Source organism: Macaca mulatta, chromosome 1, assembly GCF_049350105.2.
Source record: "Macaca mulatta isolate MMU2019108-1 chromosome 1, T2T-MMU8v2.0, whole genome shotgun sequence".
NCBI classification, from domain to species: domain Eukaryota; kingdom Metazoa; phylum Chordata; class Mammalia; order Primates; family Cercopithecidae; genus Macaca; species Macaca mulatta.
In genome coordinates, this window is record NC_133406.1 from 24,975,001 (window position 1) to 25,001,809 (window position 26,809).

Consider the following 26,809-nt stretch of genomic DNA (forward strand, 5'->3'; position numbering starts at 1 on the left):
TGAGACATATTCTTGACAGAATTGGGTCAACTCACTTTTTTCAAACTAGCCATCCAGGTCACACAGCCTGTATGTATAAGTCAGCTGACCTTGAAACTTGGTGTAGCACAAGCCCTCGGTATGAGTGGCACTCTCTTTCACTAATAGATGAACCAGACTTCAGTTTTAAAAGCCCAATGAGTAGCAGAATTCCCCTGAGGCTGTTACAAATCCAATGGCTTCTCTTTATGAGTTGCCTGTGAATTGTTAAATATGCCTAGCGATGATATGCTTGGCTCCTGTTGGAATCCCAAATTTTCAGGGACGTTTAACAGTCATGGTCTTGGATTTCTTTTTTGAAAAAGTCAAGGTACAGATTTCAGTCTTCACACAATATTAGTTGGTGGGCTTGTTGAATTGGGGCCTTAGATACAGCCACTGCAGTTAGAGGAAATACTGCTAGGAACGGGGCCACCTTTTGTTGACGGAAACACCTAAAAGACTTGTCCTCCATCCCTCCCTCAAACCCTTTGCACTGAGACATTCTGCACTGTGGTGTCAGCTGCTGTGCATAACTTCCGGACACCTTCTGCTCACACACTGCCTATTCCAATGCCTGAGTGCCAGGCCGGTCTCTCGCGCTTGTTTTCCTGCACCCGACAAGCTGGTGCCGTGCTGCAGGGCTCCTTTCCCATAGCCCTCTCTGGTTCTGGGGCCATCCTGGCACATCTTATTGCACCGAGACCCACTCTCTCTAAGGCACAGCCACCCAGCCTGGACGCCCGGCCCACTTGCCCTGTGCGACACCACCCACATGGCGGCATTCCGGGCCGCAGGATGCACCTGCGCTCATGTGCTGGTTCCCAGGAACTGTCCTGTTCTCTCCTGAGAATCAGCAGTTCTGCTCCCCTCCTCCCTCAAAGGCAACCTGCTGATTTACTGATGGCTGAATTGCCATTAGAAGCCTGACTGCTGAAATAAAGCTTAGAATAAAGCTGCATTTTCACTGAAGCATTTATTATGCAAAATAGGAAGGCTTTAGCATGCCAGTATAAATTAAAACAGTAGAAAAAAAGCAGAGCAGAGAGCGCTTTCCATCCATGGCCTGTGGCCTGTAATGACACAGCAGTGTCCTCGTACATTGACTGGGGTTTTTCCTGTCCTGCCACTGTCCGCTGGGCAGTTACAGGTCCCATGTGTTGGGTCTTCCTGCGAGGCCTTCACAATGATGATTTTGTCATTCACTGGAAGTGTGAGGTGAATCAAGGGCCTCCTCTTGCTCCCTGGCACTTTATTCACACGTGTAACCACACTGTTTTTTATGCCACTTTGTGCACAGCTCATCAAGGTCAGTCTGTTCATCTTCTGACCCCCGTAGCACGTGGTACAGTTCAATGATGCGGCACAGAGGCCCAAGGCAGGGAGGCTCCCGCTACCCTCGCAGGCCCTGGTGGACCCTGCCCTGCCCGCCCACCTTCCCATGCCCATGCAGCTCCCTGGGTGCACCTGGCCTAGGCTCCTTTCTATCTGCCCCTCTGCCCGGCCCTCTCACCAGGGAGGCGCAACATGGCCCAGTACAGTTACCTTGAAAGGAGGTGAAGGTGACAACAGAAGCCAAATTTACAGCAGGAGTGAAGCCACTCAGACACTGACAGAATGATACAGACATTAGGGCATGTGCTAGCATCTGCGCTTTCTCTGGGGACTTTACAAAACAGACTCAACAACTCAGCTGTGAGAGGCAGCGTGCCAGCCTCCCAGGGAGAATGAGGAACTGCCAGGAGACAGGTCTACCTACACCACTGGCAAACCAGAGGGCCCAAGGCCAGGGCCGTAAGCCCTGGGGGCGCACTCCCTTAAAAAGTGCAGGGACAACAGTCTGTGTGTGACGGTTTGGAGCTAAATATGACCAAAGCATCCTGTACATAAAAGGGAATACTTCAGTGGCTGAGAAGATGAGTGAACCGGGTTGTAAATGCTTTATCCTGTGTCTCATAATCTGGGCGTCTGCAGGTCTGGCCTTTGAGTGGTGAAATCCCCTGGCTGTTAGCGAGGGGGCAGGGTCTGCATGTGAAGGGCGTCATAGGTGTCCTTGGTGGCTGTACTGAGCCCCTGGTGAAAGCAAATCAGAAAACAAAAGTGGGTCAGTAACCTGTGTGGGCAGGAGCCAATCCGGAGGCCAACAGGTGTCTCTGCAGCACAGCCCCGTGACCACCCACGCAGCCTCCAGAGGCCCAGGAAAAATCCCCCTGACCCCACGGGCGGGAGCCTTGGCTGCAACAGCTTCGTTGGTAGATGGGTTCTGTGCCCTGCTGGGAACGTCCCTGCAGCAACTCCTTTCCAGCTAAATTCTCACCCCTCTTCTCAGCTCCTCAAATGCTGTCCCTTACAGTGCTTGGGCGCCGCCAACTTCCTGTTGGACCTAAGAGAAAGGAGTCTCCCACCTCCCATACTGGACAGGAATCAGGGGGAAGGGCCCAGGCCTGCTCCAGAGAATCTGCTGTCCCTAATACCTGGGCCCAAAGGACTTGTCTCCCTGGACTTGTCACAGGGAGAAGAGGGACTCCTTGGCCTCAGCCCTCTGCGAGCCTCCCTCCCAGGCCCAGTGATTCTAGTATTTTCTTGGTCAGGAACAGGCCCACAAGGCTGGCCCCAAACCTGCTGGAATGCGTGTCCCCCTGGTCCGGGGGCCAGGAAGGAGACGGATCAACAGCAGCCACACACAGGTAAGTTTCTGGGGCCATTTTGATATCACTCAACTCAGGCAAGCTGGGCTGACACTGGAGTCAGAAGAGTGAGCTGTGAACAGCCCATGGGAGCCAGAAGGAGAGAAATGACAACCTGCTGGGGATCGTATTTGAGAGAAGTAGACCGTGCTTAGTTTACATAATTGCCTGCACTGATTTGCAAAAACCAGGCACCTAACTACATAACATTTTCTTTTTGAAGCTGCCATTTTTCTTAGCTTTTTTTTCCTTCAGTCTTCCCATCCAACCTCTCATCTTACAAGGCCTAAGGAAATGACACAGAGTGAGGGTTCTGCAAGAACCCAAAGAGGCAGGATAATCACTCGTGTGGTCCTTTGCCTCCATCTGCACCTGCGGGGAGGCCGCATACCCTCTGAACAGCTGCTGCTCTATCTGCCATGGCCAAGCAAGGCATGGTTGGAGCCAAGTAATTCGCTTGAATGGCTGAGTCCCAGCTGTGCTCTAGGGACTTATTGGCAGTGGCATTGCCGCTGGCCTAAATGGGTGCCCTGGGCTTGCCCTGCCCAGCTGTTGCCCACCAGCAGACAAAATGTGGGGGCCTTGATCTTGCCCCTTGTCAGGTGGTGCCCCTTCCGCAGAAGGGACGCTGGCAGCTCCTACCTGGTAAAGGCCATCGTGCCCCTTGCCCCTCCGGCGCTGGTTCTTTGGGAGTGAAATGAGAAAAGGATTAGAAAGTCAGGCAGTCAGTAGTGGCATTTCTGCTCAAGGGCCCCTTCCAAGGTACCCAGGAAGTCAGAGGTAACTGTCTCCCAGCAGCACCCCTGTCCCTGAGACAGAAGGATCCTCAGACCTTCATCTCTGCAGAGTAAGGTGAGGCCTGGCCACGATGGGGCTTGGGTTTGCTCCACCCCAGTCAGGTCCTCACAGACATCAGATTCCTGAGGTCCGGGGCCCACAGGACCTGTGCTGCCCACTGCTTGGATAAATGGGCTTCCCTTCAGCTCTTAAAGTTCTTGGCTAGTCATTTTTGCTCACTGACAACCAGCTGTTTTGAGCAGTTATGAGCTCTGGCATAGTCAGTTCACTCACACGCCCCCCTTTACCAGCGAGAAGACCTTGGGTAAGGTCTTCTGCCTCCTTGTGCCTCGCAGGGCACATGTTTCTCATTGGGTTGTTGTGGGAATTAAATAAAACTACAGAGAACCCCTGCTTGGAAGGGGTCAATGCTTCACTCTCACCATTTTGAAATCCTTAATTGTTGATGAACAAGAGGGTCCCACATTTTCATGTTGCCCTGGGACCTGTGGTCCTGCGCACTGAATATGGCAGCACATATTAAGCACTCGATGCTTTCTATTATTAAAATGGACCTGCTCTTGCAAAGCTTAGGCTGTCATAGAATCTAGATTTGGTTTTCAGTCCTGAAAGAGCATCAGCCCTTCCTTAGTTCTTACGTTGTGCCCGACTGGGTGACTGCCAGGTTCGCCTTCACCTCTGATGGCCACCACATGGGCGTTTGCCGCTGGGATGAGAAGTGGATGGGAAAGGGGGCCTGCAGCAGGCATGCCTGGAGGGCCACGAGGAACTCCCTTGGGAATTAAGAAACAGCAACACTCACCTCGCCTTTCATCCCAATCTCACTGTAGGCCTCCGCCATCTTATCTTTCTGCAGTGCCTGTAGAACAGGGCATGGAACACTGATTTTTACCAACTAATGCAGAAAGCAGCAGGCTCCCCTACAAGAGGAAGCTTCTTGATCCCCAAGTTGGCAGCAGTGGCAGGGAGGGAGGGCTCCCACAATCAAGGCTCCAAACTTTATGCACACAAACTTCTCTGCCCACAACCAGCTCCAGCCTACCCACCTTGTCCTCAGCCCTTTGGAGTCTCCTCTGAGCTGTCAGCTCTCTGCACTGAGCTGAGGAGCTAAGTTAGGCTCAAAAAGATAGGATGTGGAGCTCTAGACAAAGACATGGAGACTGGGCAAAACAAAGGCTCACCTGGAGCCCCAGAATCATTTATCTGAGCAAGTTGTCTCTTTACACAGACAAACGGGCTGTGGATCAACCCTCCCTCCCCGCGGGAGGAGTGGGCAGGCATCTCCCTAACAGGAGGCTGCCACCAGCAAGGGTGTCCTGCATGGCAAACCAGATCGACAATCAGGGTTCAGGGTCACACCCAGGAGTGTGAGGTTGACTTTCCTATAAGGGCGGACACTCAGAAGACTTCAGCACTCAGAACAGGAGCCCCTCGAAGGGGCCAGCCACCTTGTCCTTGCCTAGCTTGACCTTGCTGTGTCTCCCTACACCCCAGGCTGATCGACCTGGGAAATCCAGCAGAAGCGGTCGGGGAGGGAGGGAAGGGAGATTACTCGGCACTTTTTAGCTAAGGAGGCTTCCTAGAAGCAGGTGCTCCTGCAGGCCACAAGCAGGTGAGACATTACTCGACCCAAGAAGGGAAGGTCTGGACAAAGACCACAGAGTGTGGAGCAACTGCCTTCCTCCAGAGCCCTCCTCCAGCCCTTCCTCCAGCCCTTCCTCTGGAGCCCTCCTCCAGTCCTTCCTCCAACTTTCCAAAGTCAAATGTGAGGTCTCCTCTACTCACATTGTACAGGCCTTCCTGAGGGTTCTTCCTTCTCTGCTAGGAAAGACAAAGGGAAGACGTTAGAGGGAGAGAAACACAAACCCAAGCCATGAAATTACAGCAAACTCCATCCTGCCCCCTGACCGCAGCTCCCTGGGGCTCTGCCCTCTGCCTCTCTCCTCCCTGTGCTACCCAAGCCTTGCCTAGGCCACTGCTGGGGGCCTCATGGCTCATACTTGGTTACCCGCAGTTGGATATACACTTTGCTCTCCCAGAGGGGCCCACCCAACCCTAGCATTGCCCAGGGCAGGCCATGGGGACGCCTGCAGATTGTCCTTTTGCAGACAGAACACCACACACATCACAAGCTGACAAGTGGGACTTTTGACTGAAGACAAAAGGTGTCACATACCATCATTTGGAGCAGGGCCAGCCACTGGTAGTGAGGTCCTACTGAGAGGTGCCCTCCCCACACCCTCCTAGTCCAGATAAGAGGAGAGGAAGCAAGATAAGCTTGGATAGTTGGGGTGAGGAGTGGTCAATGAAATCAACAGCCTCTCTACTGCCCATTCACTCTAGCAACAACACAACCAGCACAGGGCTCAGCCTGGACAGGGGCTAGATGGACAGGTGTGATCACTGTCAGCATCTGGCAGCACTGCCCTTCCACCAAGACAGTCCTGGCCTTTGTCCTGAGCCCTGCTCTTAAGAGGACCCTAACAATCCAAATTTAACAACACATTAAAAGGATCATTCACTGTAGTCAAGTGGGATTTATCCCTGGGATGCAAGGATGGTTCAACAAATGAAATCAATAAACATGATACACCACATTAACAGAATGAAGAACAAAAATCATGATCATCTCACTAGATGCAGGAAAAGCATTTGACAAAATTTAACTTCCTTTCATGCTAAAAACTCTCAACAAATTAGATATAGAAGGAATGCGCCTCCACACAATAAAGGCCACATACATAAATCCACAGCTAACACCACACTCAGCAGGGAAAAGCTGAAGCCTTTGCTCTCTTTCTTCTAAGAGCTGAAACAAGACAAAGATGCTCACACTCACTACTTCTATTCAATATAGTAACATAAGTCCCAGCCGAGCAATTAGCAAAAGATGCCAAGAATATACAATGGGAAATGAATGGTCTCTTCAATAAATGGTATGGGAAAAACTGGATATCCACATGCAAAAGAATGAAATTGGACCTTACCTCACACCATATACAAAAATCAACTCAAAATGGATTAAAGACTTAAACACAAGACCTGAAACTGTAAAACTTCGTATTAATAATAAATCATAGGTGAATAGACATTTCTCAAAAGAAGACATAAAAATGGGTAAGAGATCCATGAAAAAATGCTTAACATCACTAACCATTAGGGAGATAAAAGGTAAAACCACAATGAGATCACCTCATACCTGTTATGATGGGTATTACCAAAAAGACAAAAGACAATAGTTGATGATGATAGAGAGAAAAGGAAACCCTTGAACACTCTTGATGGAAATGTAAATTAATACAACCATTATGGAAAACAGCATTGAGGCTCCTCAAAATCTAAAAATAGAACTACCATATGACCCAACAATCACACTTCTGAGTATTGACCCAAAAGATTTGAAGTCTGTTTGTTGAAGAAATGTCTATACTCCCATGTTGATTGTAGCACTATTAACAATAAACAAGGCCAGGTGTGGTGGCTCACGCCTGGAATCCCAGCACTTTGGTTGGCTGAGGCGGGTGGATCACTTGAGGTCGAAAGTTCAATACCAGCCTGACCAACATGGAGAAACCCATCTCTACTAAAAAACTACAATATTAGTCAAGTGTGGTGGTGCATGCCTGTAATCCCAGCTACTCGGGAGGCTGAGGCAGAATTGCTTGAACCCAGGAGTTGGAGGTTGTGGTGAACTAAGATTGCGCCATTGCACTACAGCCTGGGCAACAAAAGTGAAACGCCGTCAAAAAAACAAAAAACAAACAAACAAAACAATAACCAAGTTACAGAATCAACCTAAGTGTCCATCAAAGAATGAACAGATAAAGAGACTGTGGAACATACACACAATAGAATACTATTCAGCTTTTAAAAAGGAAGAAATTCTGTCATTCACTCTAACATGGATGGATCTAGAGACCATTATGCTAAGTGAAATCAGCCAGGCACAGAAAGACAAACACTGCATGTTCTCACCTATATGTGCAATCTAAAACAGTTTAACTCACAGAAGCATGGATAAGTAGCATGATGTTTACCAGAAGCTGGGGAATGGGGGGATGGGGAATGGGGAGATGATAGTCACAGCGTACAAAGCCTCAATTAGATAGGAAGAGTAATTTATTTTTAGATCAGCAGCACAACATGCTGAATATAGCTAATACGTGAGTATTATACATTTTAATATCTCTAAGAGTAAATTGCTAATGTTCTCATCACAAAAAAGTTAAATATTTGAAGTGATAAATATGTTAATTAACTTAATTTAATCATTTCACATGATATTCAAAAATCATAACAATACTTCGTACCCCATAAATATGTAGAACTATAATTTGTCAATATAAAACAAATAGAGAAAGAGGAAGGAAGGAAGGAAGGAAGGAAGGAAGGAAGGAAGGAAGGAAGGAAGGAAGGAAGGAAGGAAATAAGGAAGGAAGGAAATCAGAATGAAGGAGAAAAAACAAAGAGGACCCTACCTTACTGTGGTCTCATCCAGCCGCTCCCCTACCCACAGGGTATAGTGTCTACAAAGCCAAAAGATCAGAGCCCCCCAGGGACCATACCCCAACTATACGTGGGTTATCCAGTGGTCTTGGGCCCTTCCTGTATGGACCTCTTCACCAGGTCTGTCCTCTTGGGGCAGATGGTGCCACCATGTGTGCATCTCAAGATGGCCAAGGAACAGTTTGAGGGGAAGTGGGTAGAGCTTAGACATGAGCAGTGGGTACCACTTCCGGGGATGCGGCCCCTTGAGATGCAGAATGGAGCCAAGGAGGAAGGAACAGGTTGCGGCAGCGAATGGGTCTCCATCTCTTCTCTTGTCCCGGGCCCACACGTGAGGGTCGAGTCTGGTTGCAGAGTGAGCTGAGGAACCCTCCCCTGTAGCCTGGGCTGAACCCCACCACACATGCAGGAACACACAGGAAGATAGAGGAACCCCTACCGGCTTTCCCCCCATCTCAGGGTCCCGGCCGCGTCTCTTGTCCAAAACATCGTACTCCTCTCTTCGTCCTAGATTGAGCTCCTACAACAGACAAGAAGGTGTCAGACACAGGACAGAGGAACCTCAGAAGGATGGGGCCAGCTGGTCTGGAAAGTATGGTTTCCCTCTCTGGGGTGGCTCACAAAAAGAGGGGCAGGGGCTGGGGAGGGGATGGTAACTGGTCCATCTGGAGACCATCATCCCAGAGGACCTCTCAGAGAACACGCATTAAGATGACGGTGGATGGGATCCCCAAAGGTCACCAAGAACTATATGCCGATCAGTCCAACGGGATAAGGAACAACATTCTCATGAGCAAATAGAGAAGCTGGGGCTCAGAGGTGGTAATCAATTCCACCACAGTCCCATTGCACAGGGAGTGTGAAATCGCTTTCCCCTCCTCTGGGAAGATTCTAATACACGCCTTCTCTTCCCGTCTCTAGCCTTTGCAAATTGCTGATGGCTTGGGGGCTCACTAATGGCAGGCACTATACTAAGCTCTTTCCACACATCAAGCCATTAAAGCATGTAATCTTTATGGCGCCCTTTGAGACAGGTACAATTACTACACCTGATTTACGGGTTAGACAACTGAGGTTAAACAAGTTGCAGCCGGGTCGCAGAGGTGATAGCTGGGGACCAGACTTAAACCCGAGACTCTGGCGGGCATGTTCCCTAGGTCCGAGGAGGGGACTGCCCTTCCTTTCCAGAGGGTCTGCGGCGAGACTGACTTACGTTATAGAGCTGGTTCTGGCCAGGCTGGTACGCGGGGGCGTCTGCGCTCCTGCTGAACTGCAACACACAGAGCAAAGCGCGTTACTGCTCCGCGAGGGCGCGCAGGACTGCCGGGGTGCCAGGGTGCGCGGTGACCTGAGGGACAGCCCTACTCCGCTCCTTGGCAACTAACAATGCGTGCCCTGCCTCCTGGGGCTGAGCCCTTGCAGGGGCTGGGGCGTGGCAGCCCCTTTTTCTGAGCCAAACTGTCTTTCCTCCCGCCTGTGACACGTGCATCCATCACGCTGGCCCAGGACCCGCTGGCCTTTATTCTTCCCGGGCTAGCGCCCTCGCGCGTGCGTGCGCAGAGGTGTAAGGTTCTTGGTCTGCATCCCCGGGCACATGAGTATTCTCTAGGGTCCCTTCCTCCGGGGACTCTGAGGACAATCCAGGGTGGATGGTGGCTGGTCAAGGTCCCGCCTCCTATCTTGACCCCGGGGGCAGGGTGCTGTACGTGCATCACTCGCCCAGCCCTCAGCCATCGCCCGGCTGCACTGGTGTCCAGGAAGCCTAGCGTTCGCTTAGTGTCCTGAGCATCTGTTGGAAGCTGACATAGGCTCACTCTTGCTTCACTTCATGCCGCTTCAGGCGGGAGAAACTGCAATGTCTTACAGATCTAGAGCATTGGAAACAACCTTAGAAATCATCTAGGGCAGCATTTTCAAACTTAAAACAAGAAACTCAGTAAGATTTGGTTTTTCAAATAAAATACTATGCCAAAGTCCAAAATTCAAACAAGAAATGGGTTGGGGAGCACCGAAGTGATGACTGGGACTGGATCCTCCCCTTTACTCCTAAATTCTTCCACCCTCTGCCCACACCATGACCAGCCCCACAAAGAAATCCAGGGTCTGCAAGGCACCAAGTGAAAACCCAGGCTCTGTCCGCTCTCCCACTACAGGTGAGGAAAGAGCCTTTTCAAGAGAAAGGCTAACATGGCCTTCATTCACACTTGGACAGCAGGACCTCTGCCTAAGTGTAAGCCCCTTTGTCGCCAGCAGCATCGCCTTCCCTGGGATACTCTGATGTGCACACATTTGTACAGCTTGTCATGGAGGCACCTAGCACCAGGCTCTCCCTCCCACCCTGTCCATCTCAGCCAGCCACTGCCACCTCTTCCTCAGCCCACTCAAGGCACACACTTGGCTGGTCCCTGCTTTGCTCCTGGATACCAAGCCCCAGGCACCACCCAAGCTTGAGACTTTGCAAGACCAAGGCCCTTCTGAACATCCGTCAAGCGGAGGACCCTGTGCCCTCCTCCCAAAGCCCAGTGGTGCCCACCTTCACTCTCAGGAACAGGGCAGTGAGAATGACGCCATAGAGGAAGAGGATTCCATCCAGCAGGTAGCAGAGTTTGGGATCCAGCAGGCCGAAGCTCTGTGCCTCTGTGCCAAGAGAGAAAGCTGGTCAGCCAGGCCCAAGGTGACCAGAACACATCCCCATCATCCCAGGGTGGCACTAGGACTGACTGTGACCAACGAAATCATGACACGGAGACTATATCCAATCCCCATGCTTCAGCCTGATCACAACCCCCTCCCTCCCTCCCACCTCAATCAGTTCCTGGAAAACCTATTGGCACCAATGGTAGATGTGGCCCCTGTGGGGCCAAATAGCCTAGAGCAATATGGGGGAGGGGAGGTGGAAACAAGGCAGGCAGATGAGGCTGTTCTCTGTGCACAGAGCTCCTGCCTCAGCGGCAGAAGCCCAGCCATGTTAGCGCCTGTGTGAACCAAGAACTCTGGAAGCCTCTGGAAGCCTCTGGAAGGTGTTCACATCTGGATGAATGGTACTCCTGGCCTGAGGTGTGTGGCTCTGAGGCCTACCCATGGGAGACAACAGGTCAAATGATGGTCAAATGAGATCATTTCAATATCTAACAGTTAACAAGGACAGCAAGAATCTGGGTTAACTCTCCCCACACTCCCTACCTCCTCAGTACCAGGCACTCTCCCACCCAGGACAGTGGGATCTGGTGCTCAGCTTCCCTTCCCTGTGCCCTGAAGGGTTTCACGGGCAACAGACAGAGGTACCTTTGGTGCCCCTCCCCACCTAGGCCCAGCATCTCCCTGCCCCCCAGTCCCAGCTCCATGGCCTCAGCCTTCCCTGTCTCCCCTCCTTCCACTACACACACCGCATTCCCAGGATATGCCTTGCTCTTCCGAACTATTTGCCCTGTGCCTTGCATGCACTGTTCCCTCTTGATGTGCCCTCCATTTCTCTCCCTGAAACCCTACTATTCGGTAACATTTGATGCATCCTACAAAATGCCGCTCAAAGGTCTCTTCTGTGTTAGCCTCTCCCACTGCAAATTTCCCAGGGGCCCCTAACTCCTAGTGCCATATTAACCTTTGTCAAGCTATAGTTAATGCACTTTTAGTTGGCACTGCCACTGGAGTACAATGGGCTGAAGAATGCAGATACAGTATACTAAAAGTTGGTTAACTAAAAGTTTGCATTTTTGGGCCAGGTGCGGTGGCTCACGCCTGTAATCCAAGCACTTTGGGAAGCCAACACGGGTGGATCACTTGAGGTCAGGAGTTCAAGTCCAGCATGGTCAACGTGGTGAAACCCTGTCTCTACTAAAAATACAAAAATTAGCTGGGTGTGGTGGCAGGCACCTGTAATCACAGCCACTCTGGAGGCTGAGGCAGGAGAATCACTGGAACCTGGGAGGCGGAGGTTGCAGTGAGCCGAGATCATGCCACTGCACTTCAGCCTAGCACACAGAGTGAGGCTCCGTCTCAAAAAAAAAAAAAAGAAAAAAGAAAAAAAGAAAAAGAAAGAAAAAAAAAGTTAGCGGTTTTATTAGAAACATCACAGCCCTGTGAATGAGGAAACTTGGATTTTAGTCTGACCATACTTCCTACTAGGTAAATGTGCAGCAACTCAATCTGTAAAACAGGGCATGGTATCCATCTCACTCCACCGGTGCCTCCTAACTAGAGCAGAGGTCCCAGGCCAGCCCAGCCAGTGTCTGTCTCCCAAGGCCTGGGCGCCCTCTGGTGGCCTTTGGACCCAGATGCGGGCGGAGGGAGTGGAGGCCATATGTGGGAGTACTGTCATTCTTTCTGGCTGTGTGATTTGGGGCAGGTTATGTATGCTCTGTCAGCTGCCTCTTAGTTGAACAGGTGGAAACTAACATTTCTGCAGACACTGCCTTAAATGTAATCATCGTCAGATCCTCCTGCCACCCACCCTCTGACAGATGCACCGAGGATTCCGGTTCAGAGCACACAGTGACAGGCAGCCCAGGACTGACCCCTAGCAGCTCTCTCCCCCTTCCTGCCCCTGGGCCAGTCCTGCCTGCCCCTCCATACCAGCAACACTTTGGCCTCCCGACGAACTATGGAAGCAGATGATTCAAAGGCAACCGCCAGTGTTCCCACCCCCACCACCCTGAATCCCTCTGTCCCCAAGCTTTTGACTCCTAATTCAGGACCCCTCTTGCCCCCAGGCAGCTGATCTCTGCAAACTTCCCACAGACCCTGCCCAGAGACCCAGCCACTCGGATGAGAGTCCAAGCTCTTTGTCCAGCCATGTTAGGGCTCTGCCATAACAAGTCCAGGCCTGAAAAGATTACAGCTTTATGCCACCCTGTCCCTCTGCTCCTGTCTTTTATACCCCATTCTTCCTTGAACACACCCATATTTTTCTACCCCCTTGCCTGTTGAGTTAGATCCTCTTCCAGGCCTGTGTTATACCCCTCCACTCAACACCTGTTAAAATCAGACTATCCTACTACCTGAACCCCTGAGGAAAAAGTGAGAGGATGTCAGTTCAAGAGCCGATATCTCCCAAAGTGCTCTACAGACCCAACTCCTCAGGACTCAGATGCCCCTCCATCTAGGCTGCCAGCACCAGAGACCAATGGCTGCATCTTCATTGTTGCCTCTTCCTCCAACCCCGGCATCAGAGTGCAGGGCACAGGGTAGACAATCACTCGATATCATGGAATGTTTCAGGGCTGAGCTTCAGTGATGAGGAAGATGCCGGGCCCAGCCCCAGGTGTGCCTGCCCTCTGACCCCAAGGTATTGCTGGAAGTCCTCACTGACCTAGGGAGGATCTAAAGGCCTCTGGGGGACAAGCCAGCCCCCATGAAGGCCACCAAAGCTGGGGTGACTTTTTGCTGTTAGGACTGCAGAGGAGATAACTGTGGCGATTTATGGGACTGGTTGAGACTCAGAAGAAAAGCCAGGAGAAAATCACTCAGCTGCTTGTCACAGAAAATGAGAACAGAAAAATTACTGGACAGGAAATTTAGCACAAATAAGAAATATTTCTTTGTGTTGTGCAGACTCAGCACTGTAGAGGGGCAGGAGGATTGGGCACCTCCCTGAGATAAGTAATATGAACAAGTTTTCTTCCTTCCTTCCTTCGTTCCTTCCTTCCTTCCTTCCTTCCTTCCTTCCTTCCTTCCTTCCTTCCTTCCTTCCTTCCTTCCTTCCTTCTTTTCTGCATAGTTTTATGACTGATGACAAGTGTGCTGTGTGTGGTTGGGTGGAGGAGGGGATATCAACCCCAATATAATTCCCTGTGTCGGACCCTCCTCTCGTCAGTCCCACTATGCCTGTGCTGGGAAAGATGGGCCTGAGGAAGACAGTCATGGCCCAGAAAGCTCCATGCAGGGATGCAGGACCTGATTCAGTAATGCGATTAATTAAATATTCATTGGGCATCTGCTCGTGTGGGGAACTATTGAAATGGAATGAACTCTGGATTGCGTGCAGGTGGGTTCGAGTACTTCCTCTGCCACTTACTAACTGTGTGGTCTTGGACAAGTAACTCCCCTCTCTGGGCCTCAGTTACCTCATCTGTTAAATGGAGGGTAATCATATCTACCTTAAGGGTTGTGATGAGAATCAAAAGACAATGATGTCTGATATTTGGGTCGAGTCTTCTGAGTCCCTACCTTCATGGGGCTTAAGGCTTAGCTCTTGAGGCCACATATGAGGTGCAGGGGCTTCCCTGGACAGCAGACAGTTTTGCAGGATGCCAGCTCAAAGGCACCGCATTGCCATTCTATTCTTGGTCCTGGCTTCTTCCCTGCACACCCTCCCGCGGCTTCTTCATCTTTCTACCAATTCCATCCCAAAGGGACCAGCAGCTGCTTCCTAGGAGGTTTTGGGTTTTACATGGTAGCTACTTTTCTGTACAAGTGGAGAAGCTGTTTTATTTAATGTTCCTGATCCCTACCCAAGATTTACAGCACCCAGGAGAACCTCAGCATTTGAAAGGAGCCCCAGAGACTGACAGAGAGTTCTCACACAGACTCTCAATCCACTGCCCTCTCCCCTGAGGCTCTGACTTAAGTGGCCTGGAGTGGAACCTGAGCATGGGGACTTCATTGCATGGCCATGAATGGATTGAGATTCAGACCTGCATCATTACAGCGGCCAGAGCATGTGAGAGGGAAGCCCGGCCTTCCATAGAAATGCAGCTACACCCTACAACAAACGTAAATTTCTGTTAAACAGATAGAAGGAACAAAATTAAAGCTTTGGTCCTTCTTATACACTGTACTTCCGAACTGTGTATTATGGAACTTCTCTAAGCCTTGGTTTTCTCATCTGTAAAATGGGGATAACAATACAACCTGTCTCATTAGATGGTGGTGAGGGTTAATTACGATACTTTTTTTTTTTGAGATGCAGTCTCACTCTGTTGCCCAGGCTGGAGTGCAATGGCATGACCTCAGCTCACTGCAACCACTGCCTCCCGGGTTCAAATGATTCTCCTGCCTCAGCCTCCCGAGTGGCTGGGATTACAGGCATGCACCACCACGCCCTGCTAATTTTTCTAATTTTAGTAGAGACGGGGTTTCGCCATATTGGCCAGGCTGGTCTCAAACTCCTGAACTCAAGTGATCCACCCGCCTCGGCCTCCCAAAGTGCTGGGATTACAGGCGTGAGCCACCGTGCCTGGCCAAATACAATATTTCTTATGGGGTGAAGATCAAATAAAATAATTCTTATGGGGCGAATGACCCCATAAGAGTATGTATTCCATTATGCCACCTGTTGTTATTGCCATGATTTCTACTTTAAGCCCACGCACAAGAAGCTGGAACCTTCTTGCCCTGTAGCAAGATACCAGGAATAGGCCATGTGAGATGCTCAGAGGAGGCTGGGGGCAGCCAAAGAGGATCACAGAGTATCTAGGCATATGGGTCATTGTATCTAAGTGTTGTGAGTCTAATTAGTGACAGTGAGCCTCACCATCCCTTTATAGCCTTTTGTCATCTTCATAAAAGCCCTGAGTTCAGGAAGTCTCATGGCACTGACCATTAACAGGAAGATTCTGGGGCCCCAGAGTGCACCCTGGGGGAGACACACCTATCCTTACAGAATCTGGTTTCTCTAGGTGAGATTTACTTGAACTGTGTTGTCTCTGAGCCAGACTGTGAACTTCTGCTAACAGGGATCAGGCCTTAATCAACCTGGTCCTGCCATACCCTGAGGCTGCAAATACACACTGGTGCCCTCTTCCCCTCCAGTCAACCTCCTTCTCCAGCAAATCCTGTTTCAGAGCTGGGCATCTGCAGGACTCCCTCACATCCAACTAATAAGGATTCTTCTCATTCGAACCCTAATTTCTACTTTTAAACTGACTTCCTGTGTCTGATGGAGTTTGATTCTTATGAGTGCCAGGAGACAAACAGGGGGCTATTATTGGGCCCAATTCACAGGTGGCTAAACTGAGATCAGAGAAATGAAGCAACTTCACCAAGGACACCTGCAGGTTAGTGGCAAAGCTGGAAGGGAATTCCTGGGTCTCCTGACTCCAGGTACTTCTCTTAGCCTTATGCCTTCGATGCACCTGACCTGTGGCACAGGACCCAGAGTTTCCACCTACCTCTGAATTCACAGCCCTTGCCATTTTGCCCACTTTTGACACTTAGTCACAACGGCTTGTAAACGTTTCACTTCGAGTCCTCCCGCCACCACTGGCTCTGGCAAGCGCAGATGGTGCCATATAGTTTCATTTGCTCGTTTCCCCTCCTCACCAGCACATCACAGGCTTAGAGAAGAGCAAAGAACATAAGCCTTCGAGTCAGAAAGACTCTAAGACTCAAATGTGGAATCTGCCCCATTATTGGCTTGTTTTGGAACAGCTTTCTTAACCTCTCTGACCTTCAGTTCTCCTGTCTGCAAAAGGGCTTTGATAAGACCGACTTCATGGGTGCGGAGCAATAAGGTAAAGTTTGTGGGGTGCCCTGCACAGTGGCGCATGCTGAGAGGCTCTGCAGATACAAGCAGTGGCAGCAGGGGACGGCCCTCCGACCTCCCACCCCATCATGCCAGAGTTAGGGACAGAACCTGGCCAGGTTTCCCAGCTCAGGATGGGGATACCCACTCTTCAGGAGTGTGTGAAGATAAAAACAGATAATGGGGACCGGGCGTAGTGGCTCATGCCTGTAATCCCAGCACTTTGGAAGGCCAAGACAGGCGGATCATGAGGTCAGGAGACCATCCTGGCTAACACGGTGAAACCCCGTCTCTACTAAAAATACAAAAAAAAAAAAAAAAAAAAAAAAAATTAGCCGGGCGTGATGGCGGGTGCCTGTAGTCCCAGCGACTTGGGAGGCTGAGGCAGGAGAATGGCGTGAACCCAGGAGGTGGGGCTTGCAGTGAGCGGAGATCCCACCTCTACACTCCAGCCTGGGCAACAGAGTGAGACTCCATCTCAAAAAAACAAAAAAACAAAACAAAACAAAACAAAACAGATAATGGGTATGTACAAAGTGCCTGGCACACAGTAGGAGCTCAGTAGTGTGTAGACTTTCTGAGAACTCCTCACTTCACAAAAAGATAATGATGTAACGCATGCACCAAGCATACAGGTTAGAGAGCTCTTTGCACTTGCATGATCCGGCTTAATCCTCAGACCAACCTTACACAATACGGGCAGAATTATTACCAATTCTATTTTGCAGACAATGACATTGCGGCTCAAATAGGTCACACAGCTAGAGATTTTCTGAGCGCATCTGATGCAAAGTCCCTTCTCTTATCCCAGTGCCTCTGGGGGTTCCTCTCATACAGAGGACCTCCCACGTCTTCCAGGAGCTTCTTTGGTAGCACTTCTGGCCTCCGCTTGAATATCTCTGGTGACAGGAAGCTCAGCACCCAGCAATCACTGGTGGAGAGCTCTAATTTTCAGAGTTAAAAAAAACTTTGAACCTAGTTCTGCCTTCAGAAGCACAAATCACACAGATCCTCCCATTTCTATTGGGCAGTCTTTCAAACCTCACCCCCATCCAGCTTGTTTCCACTTTGGTAGGAAGCCCGACAGGTAAGAATAAATCCTACGAAGGAGACAACTGCAATCCAAGTCCTGGCGTTGCTACTGTGCGATCCCTGAGTAATCACAGCGACCTCCCAGGGTGTGTGACACTCAAATGGGAAGGGCTTGGTAGCTGCTAAGCGCTCAGTTGGTAGGTACTAATGGAATCAATATGAATCACAGTATCTCACGATCCAGGTAGGAGTGGCCAGCTTTCTACTCCCCAACCTTCCTTCCTTTGACCCCCCCAACTTTGAGTCCTGAGTCCTGCTGCTGCCCAGCTCCACCCCCAGGCTCAGGCACAACTGGTGATGACATTGCAGGGTAAGAACTTAGAAAACAGGAAGTCACTGTTCTTAGGAAGGCAGTGGCAGCAGCTATGGGGGCGCGGGGGTGGTGCCTGTGTTGGGCAGGGTGCTGAGTGTGATGCCAACCCACTGACCACAGCATCGAGGCACCCAGACCACCCCCATCAGCAGGTTACTCCCTTTCATTGAATAACTAACTTTCACTGCAGCAGAAAAGATACAGGATAGACACACAGAGTAATAATTATAACCACTGGTTGAAGATTTGTTCTGGTCCAGGAACCATATGTATGAGTTTCCTCATTCAGTCTTCACAGTGACTCTGATTTCACAGCTAGGGAAACTGAGGCTCAGAGAGGTTAGTAACATGCCTAATGTCTAGAGCCAGTGTTGAACCCAGGTACCTCTGGATCCATAGTCCAGGTCTTAACCACCACCTGGTACTGCCCTTGAATGACTTGCTGATCCTCAGAGCTGGGGAGAGGGGTCCTCACCAGGCTGTGGAGTCCTTCCTTCTCCGAGGATCGAACCATTATAGCAGGTCATATTCTTGACTCTACAATTAGCTTTCTTTCATTGAGGGCTGAGGGGCCTGGGGGGCTGATAGATACAGATGGCCTGCTACCAAATGTGAGGCCAGGACTCACACTGCCCAGTGCTCGTAGCAATGACCCACTAGAGATACCTCAATCACCCTGACCTGTGGAACAACTCCAGATAATTTAGTGGCACCATATAATGTTTTACTACTCTGTTTAATTTGCTACCAGCCTGGCCAACATGGTGAAACCATGTCTCTACTAAAAATACAAAAAAATTAGCCAGGTGTGGTGGCGGGCGCCTATAACAGCAGCTACTGGAGATGCTGAGGCAAGAGAATCACTTGAACCCAGGAGGCGGAAGTTGCAGTGAGCTGAGATTGCGCCACTGCACTCCAGCCTGGGTGATAGAGTGAGACTCTGTCTAAAAAAATAAATAAATAAATAAATTTTTAAAAATCGCCACAGCCTCCTAAATTCTCTCCTCAGTGTTAGATTTCAAATATTCATGTTTCATTGTAAAATTGGATTGTTTGTTCAAAACTACCTACAAATTATGTATTCCTATAGACAAGGGTTCCAAGGGAAGAGGGAAGAACAGGGCTGTGTGGTTTCTTAGGGGTAGCACATTATGAGCAAATGTTTCCCTTCTCGTATTTTTATTTCCATTAAAGTTGTTATGTTTTGAGTGATACTTTGTGATTATTTTTCTTTTCTTTTCTTTTTGTTTTGTTTTTTAATTGAAACAGAGTCTCACTTTGTTCCCCAGGCTGGAGTGCAATGGCATGATCTTGGCTCACTACAACCTCCACCTCCCAGGTTCAAGCGATTCTCCTGCCTCAGCCTCCCAGGCAGCTATGATTACAGGGACCCGACACCATGCCTGGCTAATTTTTTGTATTTTTAGTAGAGATGGGGTTTCACCATGTTGGCCAGGCTGTTCTCAAACTCCTGACCTCAGGTAATTCACCCGCCTTGGCCTCCCAAAATGCTGGGATTACAGGCGTGAGCCACTGAGCCAAGCCCTTGTGATCATTTTGCTTTCTATTTTCAAGTAAATCAACTTAATATAAAAGTGCAGAAAAGTTGGAAAAAATCAAAGTTGCCCATAATACCACTTTCAAACACAGCCATTATTAATATGATGGCAGATGGCCGTCCAAAGTCTTTATTTATAAACTGTAATCATTTTACATAAAATTTTTTCCCGGCCAGGTGCAGTGGCTCACGCCTGTAATCCCAGTACTTTGGGAGGCCGAGGTGGGCGGATCGCCTGAGGTCAGGAGTTTGAGACCAGCCTGGCCAACATGGTGAAACCCTATCTCTACTAAAAGTATGAAAATTAGCCGGGCATGGTGGCACATGCCTGTTATCCCAGCTACTTGGGAGGCTGAGGCAGGAGAACCACTTCAACTTGGGAGGCGGAGGCTGCAGTGAGCCAAGATCGCATCATTACATGCCAGCCTGGGTGACAGAGCGAGATTCCGTCTCAAAAAAAAAAAATTTCCTGAAGAATCATTTTTTTCATTTAGTATTATGTTATAATCTAAGACTTCATGTTATTTCATATATTTGTATTTCATGTTACTTTGTCATTTTACTATTAATAAATATCCTTTTTAATGGTTGCCTAATAAGCTTTCCACTGTCTACATAATCATTCCCCATTGGTGGTCATTTGTTTCCAATTTTTCGCCATTGTAAATAATTCTGAGATGAATAGCTTCATTCCTAAAGCTTTTTACAGGTTTGGAATTCAGTCAATAATAGCTTGAAAAATGGGCCAGATGCGGTGGCTCAGGCCTGTAATCCCAACATGTGAGGAGGCCGAGCTAGCAGGACTGCTTGAGCCAAGAAGTTAGAGACCAGCCTGGGCAACATGGCAAGACCCAACCTCTACAAAAAATAAAAAATTAGCTGGGCATGATGGTGCATGCCTTAGTCCCAGCTACTCAGAGGCTGAGGTGCGAGGATCACTTGAGCCCAAGGAGGTCAAAACTCAGTGAGTCCGGACCGCGTCACTGCACTCCAGCCTGGGTTACAGAGTGAGACCCTGTCTCCAAAAAAAAAATAAGTGAATAAATAATAATACTTTGAAAATGAAAGCTAAGACTAATAGTCCAAGAGATACATCAGCGAAAGACATAAATAGGCAATTCTCAAAGACAGAAAAACAGATTACTTACAAACATATAAAAAGACACACTAGGCACAGTGGCTCATGTCAGATATCGCAGCACTTTGGGAGGCCGAGGTGAGCAGATTACTAGGTCAGGAGTTCGAGACCAGTCTAGCCAATATGGTGAAACCCCATCTCTACTAAAAATACAAAAATTAGTAAGGCATGGTAGCATGCGCCCATAGTCCCAGCTGCTCATGAGGTTGAGGCAGGAGAATCGCTTAAACCCAGGAGGCAGAGGTTGCAGTGAGCTGAGATCGAGCCACTGCAATCCTGCCTGGGTGACACAGCGAGCATGTGTCTCAAAAAAAAAAAAAAAAAAAAAAAAAAGACATTCAGTCTTAATGCTAGCCCAGAAATGAAAGTATGAAGTGACAAAGAGATGGCTCCTGGTTTTCACAGGTGGTCAGAGGCAAGGAGGGGTGTGGCCAGGGTAGCATGAATGAGGGGAAGTTCTAGGAGACCAGGAAAGAGGGCGACAAGCGGGTGGGGGTGTTAGGTAGAACTTCCTTGACCAGTGGTTTTTCCTCTGAATGAGATAGGCAACAGTTGCAGGGTTTTCTCTTTTGACAAGAACACATTATCTTTTTATCTAAAATATGGTAATAACATTTCAAAGAAAAAAATTAAAGCCAGTTGGAACAAGGCAAGGTTCACAGCTGCCTTGGGCCCCTACTCTAGCTGGAGATGCCCTGGCGAGCCCCAGGACAGGCTTCAAATCAGCCCTAAAATCCAGGCTATACTGCCAGCCTCCATTATCTGTCTGCATTCAGCCAAACGTAGTCATCTTCATCTCTTCTTCCCCTAGCCCCCAAAACCAAGCTCTTCCTACTCTTGCCCCACAAACCACCCAGAAAGTGGTTGTTTGTCCTGAAGGTGTGAAACCCATTCACTCTTTTGTTCCTTCCTCATCCATTAACACATAATAATCGCTAAACCTCAGTTTCTGTTACGGGCTGAATTTTGTCCCCTGAAATTCTTATGTTGAAATCCTAACTCCCAATACCTCAGAATGTAACTGTATTTGGAGAAAAGGTCTTGAAAGAGGTCACTAAGGCCGGGCGCGGTGGCTCAAGCCTGTAATCCCAGCACTTTGGGAGGCCGAGACAGGCGAATCACTAGGTCAGGAGATCGAGACCATCCTGGCTAACACAGTGAAACCCCGTCTCTATTAAAAAAAATACAAAAAACTAGCCGGGCGAGGTGGCGGGCGCCTATAGTCCCAGCTACTCGGGAGGCTAAGGCAGGAGAATGGCGTAAACCCGGGAGGCGGAGCTTGCAGTGAGCTGAGATCCAGCCACTGCACTCCAGCCTGGGTGACAGAGCCAGACTCCGTCTCAAAAAAAAAAAAAAAAAAAAAAAAGAGGTCACTAAGTTAAAATGAGGTCATTAGTGTGGGCCCTGATCCAATATGACTCGTGTCCTTATAAGAAGACAAGATTAGGTTGGGCGAGGCGGCTCATGCCTGTAATCCCAGCACTTTGGGAGCAGAGGTGGGTAGATCACCTGAGGTCAGGAGTTCGAGACCAGCCTGACCAACATGGTAAACCCCATCTCGGCTGGGAGCGGTGGCTCATGCCTGTAATCCCAGCACTCTGGGAGGCTGAGGTGGGCGGATCACCTGAGGCCAGGAGTTTGAGACCAGCCTGGCCAACATGGTGAAGCCCCGTCTCTACTGAAAATACAAAAGAATTAGCCAGGTGTGGTGGTAGGCACTTGTAAACCCAGCTACTTAGAAGGCTGAGGCAGGAGAACTGCTTGAACCTGGGAGGCAGAGGTTGCAGCGAGCCGAGATCACGCCATTGCACTCCAGCCTGGGCAATAAGAGCGAAACTCCATCTCAGAATAAACCAAACCAAACCAAAACAAAAACCAGACATCTCTACTAAAAATATAAAAAATTAGCCAGGCATGGTGGTACACACCTATAGTCCCAGCTATTGAGGAGGCTGAGGTGGGAGAATCCCTTGAACCCGGGAGGCGGAGGCTGCAGTGAGCCGAGATTGTGCCACTGCACTCCAGCCTGGGCGAGAGAGCAAGACTCTATTAAAAAGAACAAATAAATAAAAAGATGAGATTAGGACACAGGCATGTAAAGAGGGAAGACACCGTGAAGATGATGTAAAGACATGGAGAGACAGCCACCTACAAGCCAAGGAGAGACGCCTCACGAGAGGTCATGTGGTGGCCATCCTTACTAGGAGAAAATGTCACACACTGTGCTGGTAGTGAGGGTGGAGGTGACAGACACAGATGTAACCTCCCAGTCAAGCAGACAGGTGGGCAAGGAAACGGATCATCCCACTAGAGAGGGGCACAGGGCACTAAGGAAACACGAGGGAGGGACGATGCCTGCAGTCACACTCTGTGAGTAAACAATGACAGGCAAGTGACCTCCTTTGGTGAGCAGGTTATATGTTTCATTTCCCTCCGCTCATTCCACCCACAGCCCCCTAAGGCCAGCAGACAAGTCTCTCAGGTTAGCAGACAGCACTTGCTATATGCCAGGCACATAGAGTATAAGAGACACACAAACACACACTTGCGTACATATGTGTATATACACACACATAAATAGAACAATACAAACATATACGTATGCATGTGTATATATATACATAGAGAGTAGTGTGTGTGTGTGTGTATATATACACATAGAGAGTAATGTGTGTGTGTATATATATATACATAGAGAGTAATGTGTGTGTGTGTATATATATATGTTATAGATATACAGAGAGAAAGACACTTACTCTTACCTCTTGATGCCAGCTTGGACATGTAGCTTTCTCTGGCTGACTCCAGGGACTGATGCTGTAACATCATGGTCTTACCAAACATTTGCTCCACACTTTCAGTTTACAAAATCCTTTTATATTTTTTATTTCATTTGATCCTAACAACAATTGAGTGAGGTAAGCTGGGCAGATCTTATTTGCTCCACTTTGCAGATAAAGAGACTGCAGGTCAGGGAGGTGAAGTGACTCTCCCGCAGTCACACAGCTCATGTGTCAGAGCCTGGACAAGAGGCCAGGTCTTGCCGGGCCTTTGTTCTTTCTCACACGGCACACTGCCCTCAAGTTTTGCTCTTGAAAATTAGCACCATTTCAAGCAAACCCCTTATGTCAAAATTCCAGGCAGGATTTTGCCATTTCTCTGAGAATTTAATTTTTTCTGAGGATAAACTCTCACAGTATACAGAGAAAATAATGTAAACGTCCATCAACGGGGAACCTGATAAATTTTGGCGTATTCATATATAACCGTTAAAAAAACACACACACAACAGATAATTCTATGTGTGCCACCATGAAAGATCTTCAAGATAATCAAGTTTTTAAAAAGGTGGCCAGATGCAGTGGCTCACGCCTGTAATCCTAGCACTTTAGGCTGAAGCTGGAGGATCGCTTGAGCTCAGGAGTTTGAGACATAGCAATACCCATCTCTGCAAATAATAACAATACAAAATTAGCTGGGTGCGGTGGCACACACCTGCAGCCCCAGCTCCTCCGGAGGCTTAGGTGGGAGGATTGCCTGACCCGAGAGGTGGAGGCTGCTGTGAGCTGTGATGGTGCCACTGCCCTCCAACCTGGGCAACAGAGTGAGACTCCGCCTCAAAAAAAAAAAAAAAAAAGCAAGCTCTAGATATTTGTGTATGAAAAAACACTATGTAAGCTGCGTATATACACAAAAATACATCTAGATGGAGTTTCTGTTTGGGATGGTGAAAATGTTCTGGAAATGGATAGTGGTGATGATTGTATAATACTGTGAATGTACTTCATGTCACTGAATTACACTTAAAAATGAAAATGGTAAATTTTATGTTATATTATTTTACAACAAGTAAAAACAGGTTAAAAATATATGTATATCTGGAGGGCCACACACACAAAAGTGTCATCCGCGGTGACTCTGCAGAAGAGCCAGGGGAGGAGGAGGCTGGGTGAATTTCACTTATTTTCCACCTTACACCCTTTTGTGGTGTTTGAAACTCTGACTATGATAGTATACAATATTTATAATACTAAACAACCAAAACAAAAACAAATAACATGAACCCTTAAATCAAAGGAGGTGTGTGCGGCAAGATTCTGGCAGGGCAGAAAGTGGAGGCACAGGGGCTGGCCCATTTAGCGAAGCGCTTTGCCCCCAGCCCTGGCTCAGTACATTTCTGGTGATGACCTGCCGGGGTTTGGAAGGACCTCAGCTATACAGAAACTTTACGATAATGGTATTTGGTGAATATGGTTACATTTCTATATGAACACAAAAAACCAACTACTGCTGGTAAATAGCATGATCACTATTGTTATTATCCAATGCTGTAGGGACGAGATGCTTTCACCAGCAGACCAGTGAGATGAAAGCGGTTTTCCGATCCATCCTATCAGTCCCACTGCAACTGGAAGCTGCAGACCCTCTGGGCCTCGGGAGCTCAGGCTGCCTGGGCAACGCAAGGGAGGACAGCGGCGGAGGGGGAGCCAGGAGGGCCGCACCTGCCGCCCTCGCTGGTCACCCTGGCTCTGGAAGCCGTCCCGCCGGCCCCAGGCTGTTGAGGGCGCCTCCTCAGAGGCCCTGGGGCCCCCGCAGCTTCCCCAGCAGAAACCCGTGCACCATCCGCTAGCCCGAGCCGCCTCCGCCCGGAGCTCCCCGAGCCGGGGCCAGGCCTCTGCCCCTCGGTGCCCGCGCCTGGGCCCCTCCCGCTGCAGGTCGCCCGCCTGGGCACAAGGCACAGGAAGACGCCCCGCCAAGCCGCTGCCCACTGCACCAAGTTTTTCGGAGGCTGGGAGAGGAAATGCCACTTGGATTTTAAAACCGTCACCGATACGCTATAGATGAACATTTCACTAGGATTTTAAAGAGACGAGCCTGAGCCTGCCGAGCCACGCTCACGCCGCCCCTCCGCCCTGGCCTCCCCGCGTCCGGCTCGGGGTCGGGTCCCTCCCGGGTCAAAGCCACGCCGGGGGTGCTGCGGGCTGGGCAGCTCTCCCACCACGCCCAAAGCCCAGGCGGCCGGGACCGCCGTCCCAAAGTCACAAACCACACCCGTGAAGGACGCCCTCCGCAAGACAGAGAGGAGGCTGGGCCTAAGAAGGAACCTCCGGCCCTTCCTCCCGTGCAGCCAGGGTGGGCTCCCAGCCCCTGTCGCCGCCAGCCGCGGCTCTCGTGCGGTTACGGGAGCAGCAGCCCCGCCCCGCCGGCCCCCAGCTGGCTCCTCGCTCGAGGTTTCCTGTCGAGCGCTGCCATCCAGGGCCCGGGTTATCGCGCGTGATCTCCCATCTGAGCTGCTCACATGCTGCCGCCCGCCCCCACTTGCGGTCCCTTGCCCCCGAACCGCGCCCGCCCCCAGGCCCCCACGCTGAGAGGCCGGGGCGTGGATCTGCGCCGGGCTCGGGCGCTGGGGGCTGAGGGTCTGGTTTTTAGATATCAAAGGAGCCCGACACCAGCGTCCCCCCGAGAGGCAAGGAGAGGACCTGGCCTGAAGCCTGCCTTCGGTGGTAGGCACAGTGGCCAGGATCCGGCCTGGCTCCGGCTGGCCCGACACACGCGCACAACGACGGTGGCAAGGCTGGGAGGGCCGGCGCTGCCTCCTCTGGAAGCCCCGGAGAGACGCAACGCTGCGAGGCTGGGCCTCCCCACCCCCAGCCGCCTCCCCCTTCCTCAGAGAGCAGGGAGGAAGCGCCAGGGGTCTCTCTGTTCTCACACAGGGGGACTCCAAATGTCGTCAAACCTGCCACTCTCGGAATCAACAGCTGCTTTCATTTTGAGCCCTGTGAGCAAAAGTTTCAGGGCTTTCCTGGCACACATACCCAGTGCATGGAGAGCACTGAAGTTTACCTTCCCCTCTAGAGTGGGACATTCCTGTGTGGCGCTCCGGGAGTCCATGCCCACACTGCCTGTGCCTGGGGCTGTGTTGGCTCCCACCCAACCGCAGGAATGAGGGGCCACGGTTCCGAGGGAAGTGGCCGAGTTGACAGCCACTGATAGAGCTGTTTCTGGCTGTCTCTGGCTTGAGCTAACCAGGTTGCATGACAAAGTACTTATGAAAACTACAGATGCAGAGACTTTTGGACATTTTTAAAAGACAGGAAAAAAGGTGGCTGAGACAGAAAAAGGCAGTTCTGGAGTGAGAGGGGTTTCTTTTCTCTTAACTCACAGCAGAGGCCAAGTCCTTAGCGGTGTTTCCAGAGCAGGTGAATGAGACTCTCTGAAGGCCGGCCCAGGGGTCTGC

The 26,809-nt window shown here is 50.0% G+C and overlaps 1 protein-coding gene across 2 annotated transcripts in view; it reads right to left on the reverse strand.

Moving 5' to 3' along the window:
* Window positions 1-975: 975 nt before the first annotated feature.
* Window positions 976-26,809, reverse strand: part of CD247 (CD247 molecule) — an 89,647-nt gene continuing 63,813 nt past the window's right edge. The window contains exons 2-8 of one of the 2 annotated variants that reach the window (XM_015124638.3): window positions 10,543-10,646; window positions 9,223-9,279; window positions 8,449-8,529; window positions 5,289-5,324; window positions 4,306-4,362; window positions 3,348-3,389; window positions 976-2,091 (exon numbers count right to left, since the gene is read on the reverse strand). In XM_015124638.3, the coding sequence (XP_014980124.3) occupies window positions 2,026-2,091; window positions 3,348-3,389; window positions 4,306-4,362; window positions 5,289-5,324; window positions 8,449-8,529; window positions 9,223-9,279; window positions 10,543-10,646 (443 nt within the window). In that variant the 3' untranslated portion in view covers window positions 976-2,025. 2 annotated transcript variants of the gene reach the window in all.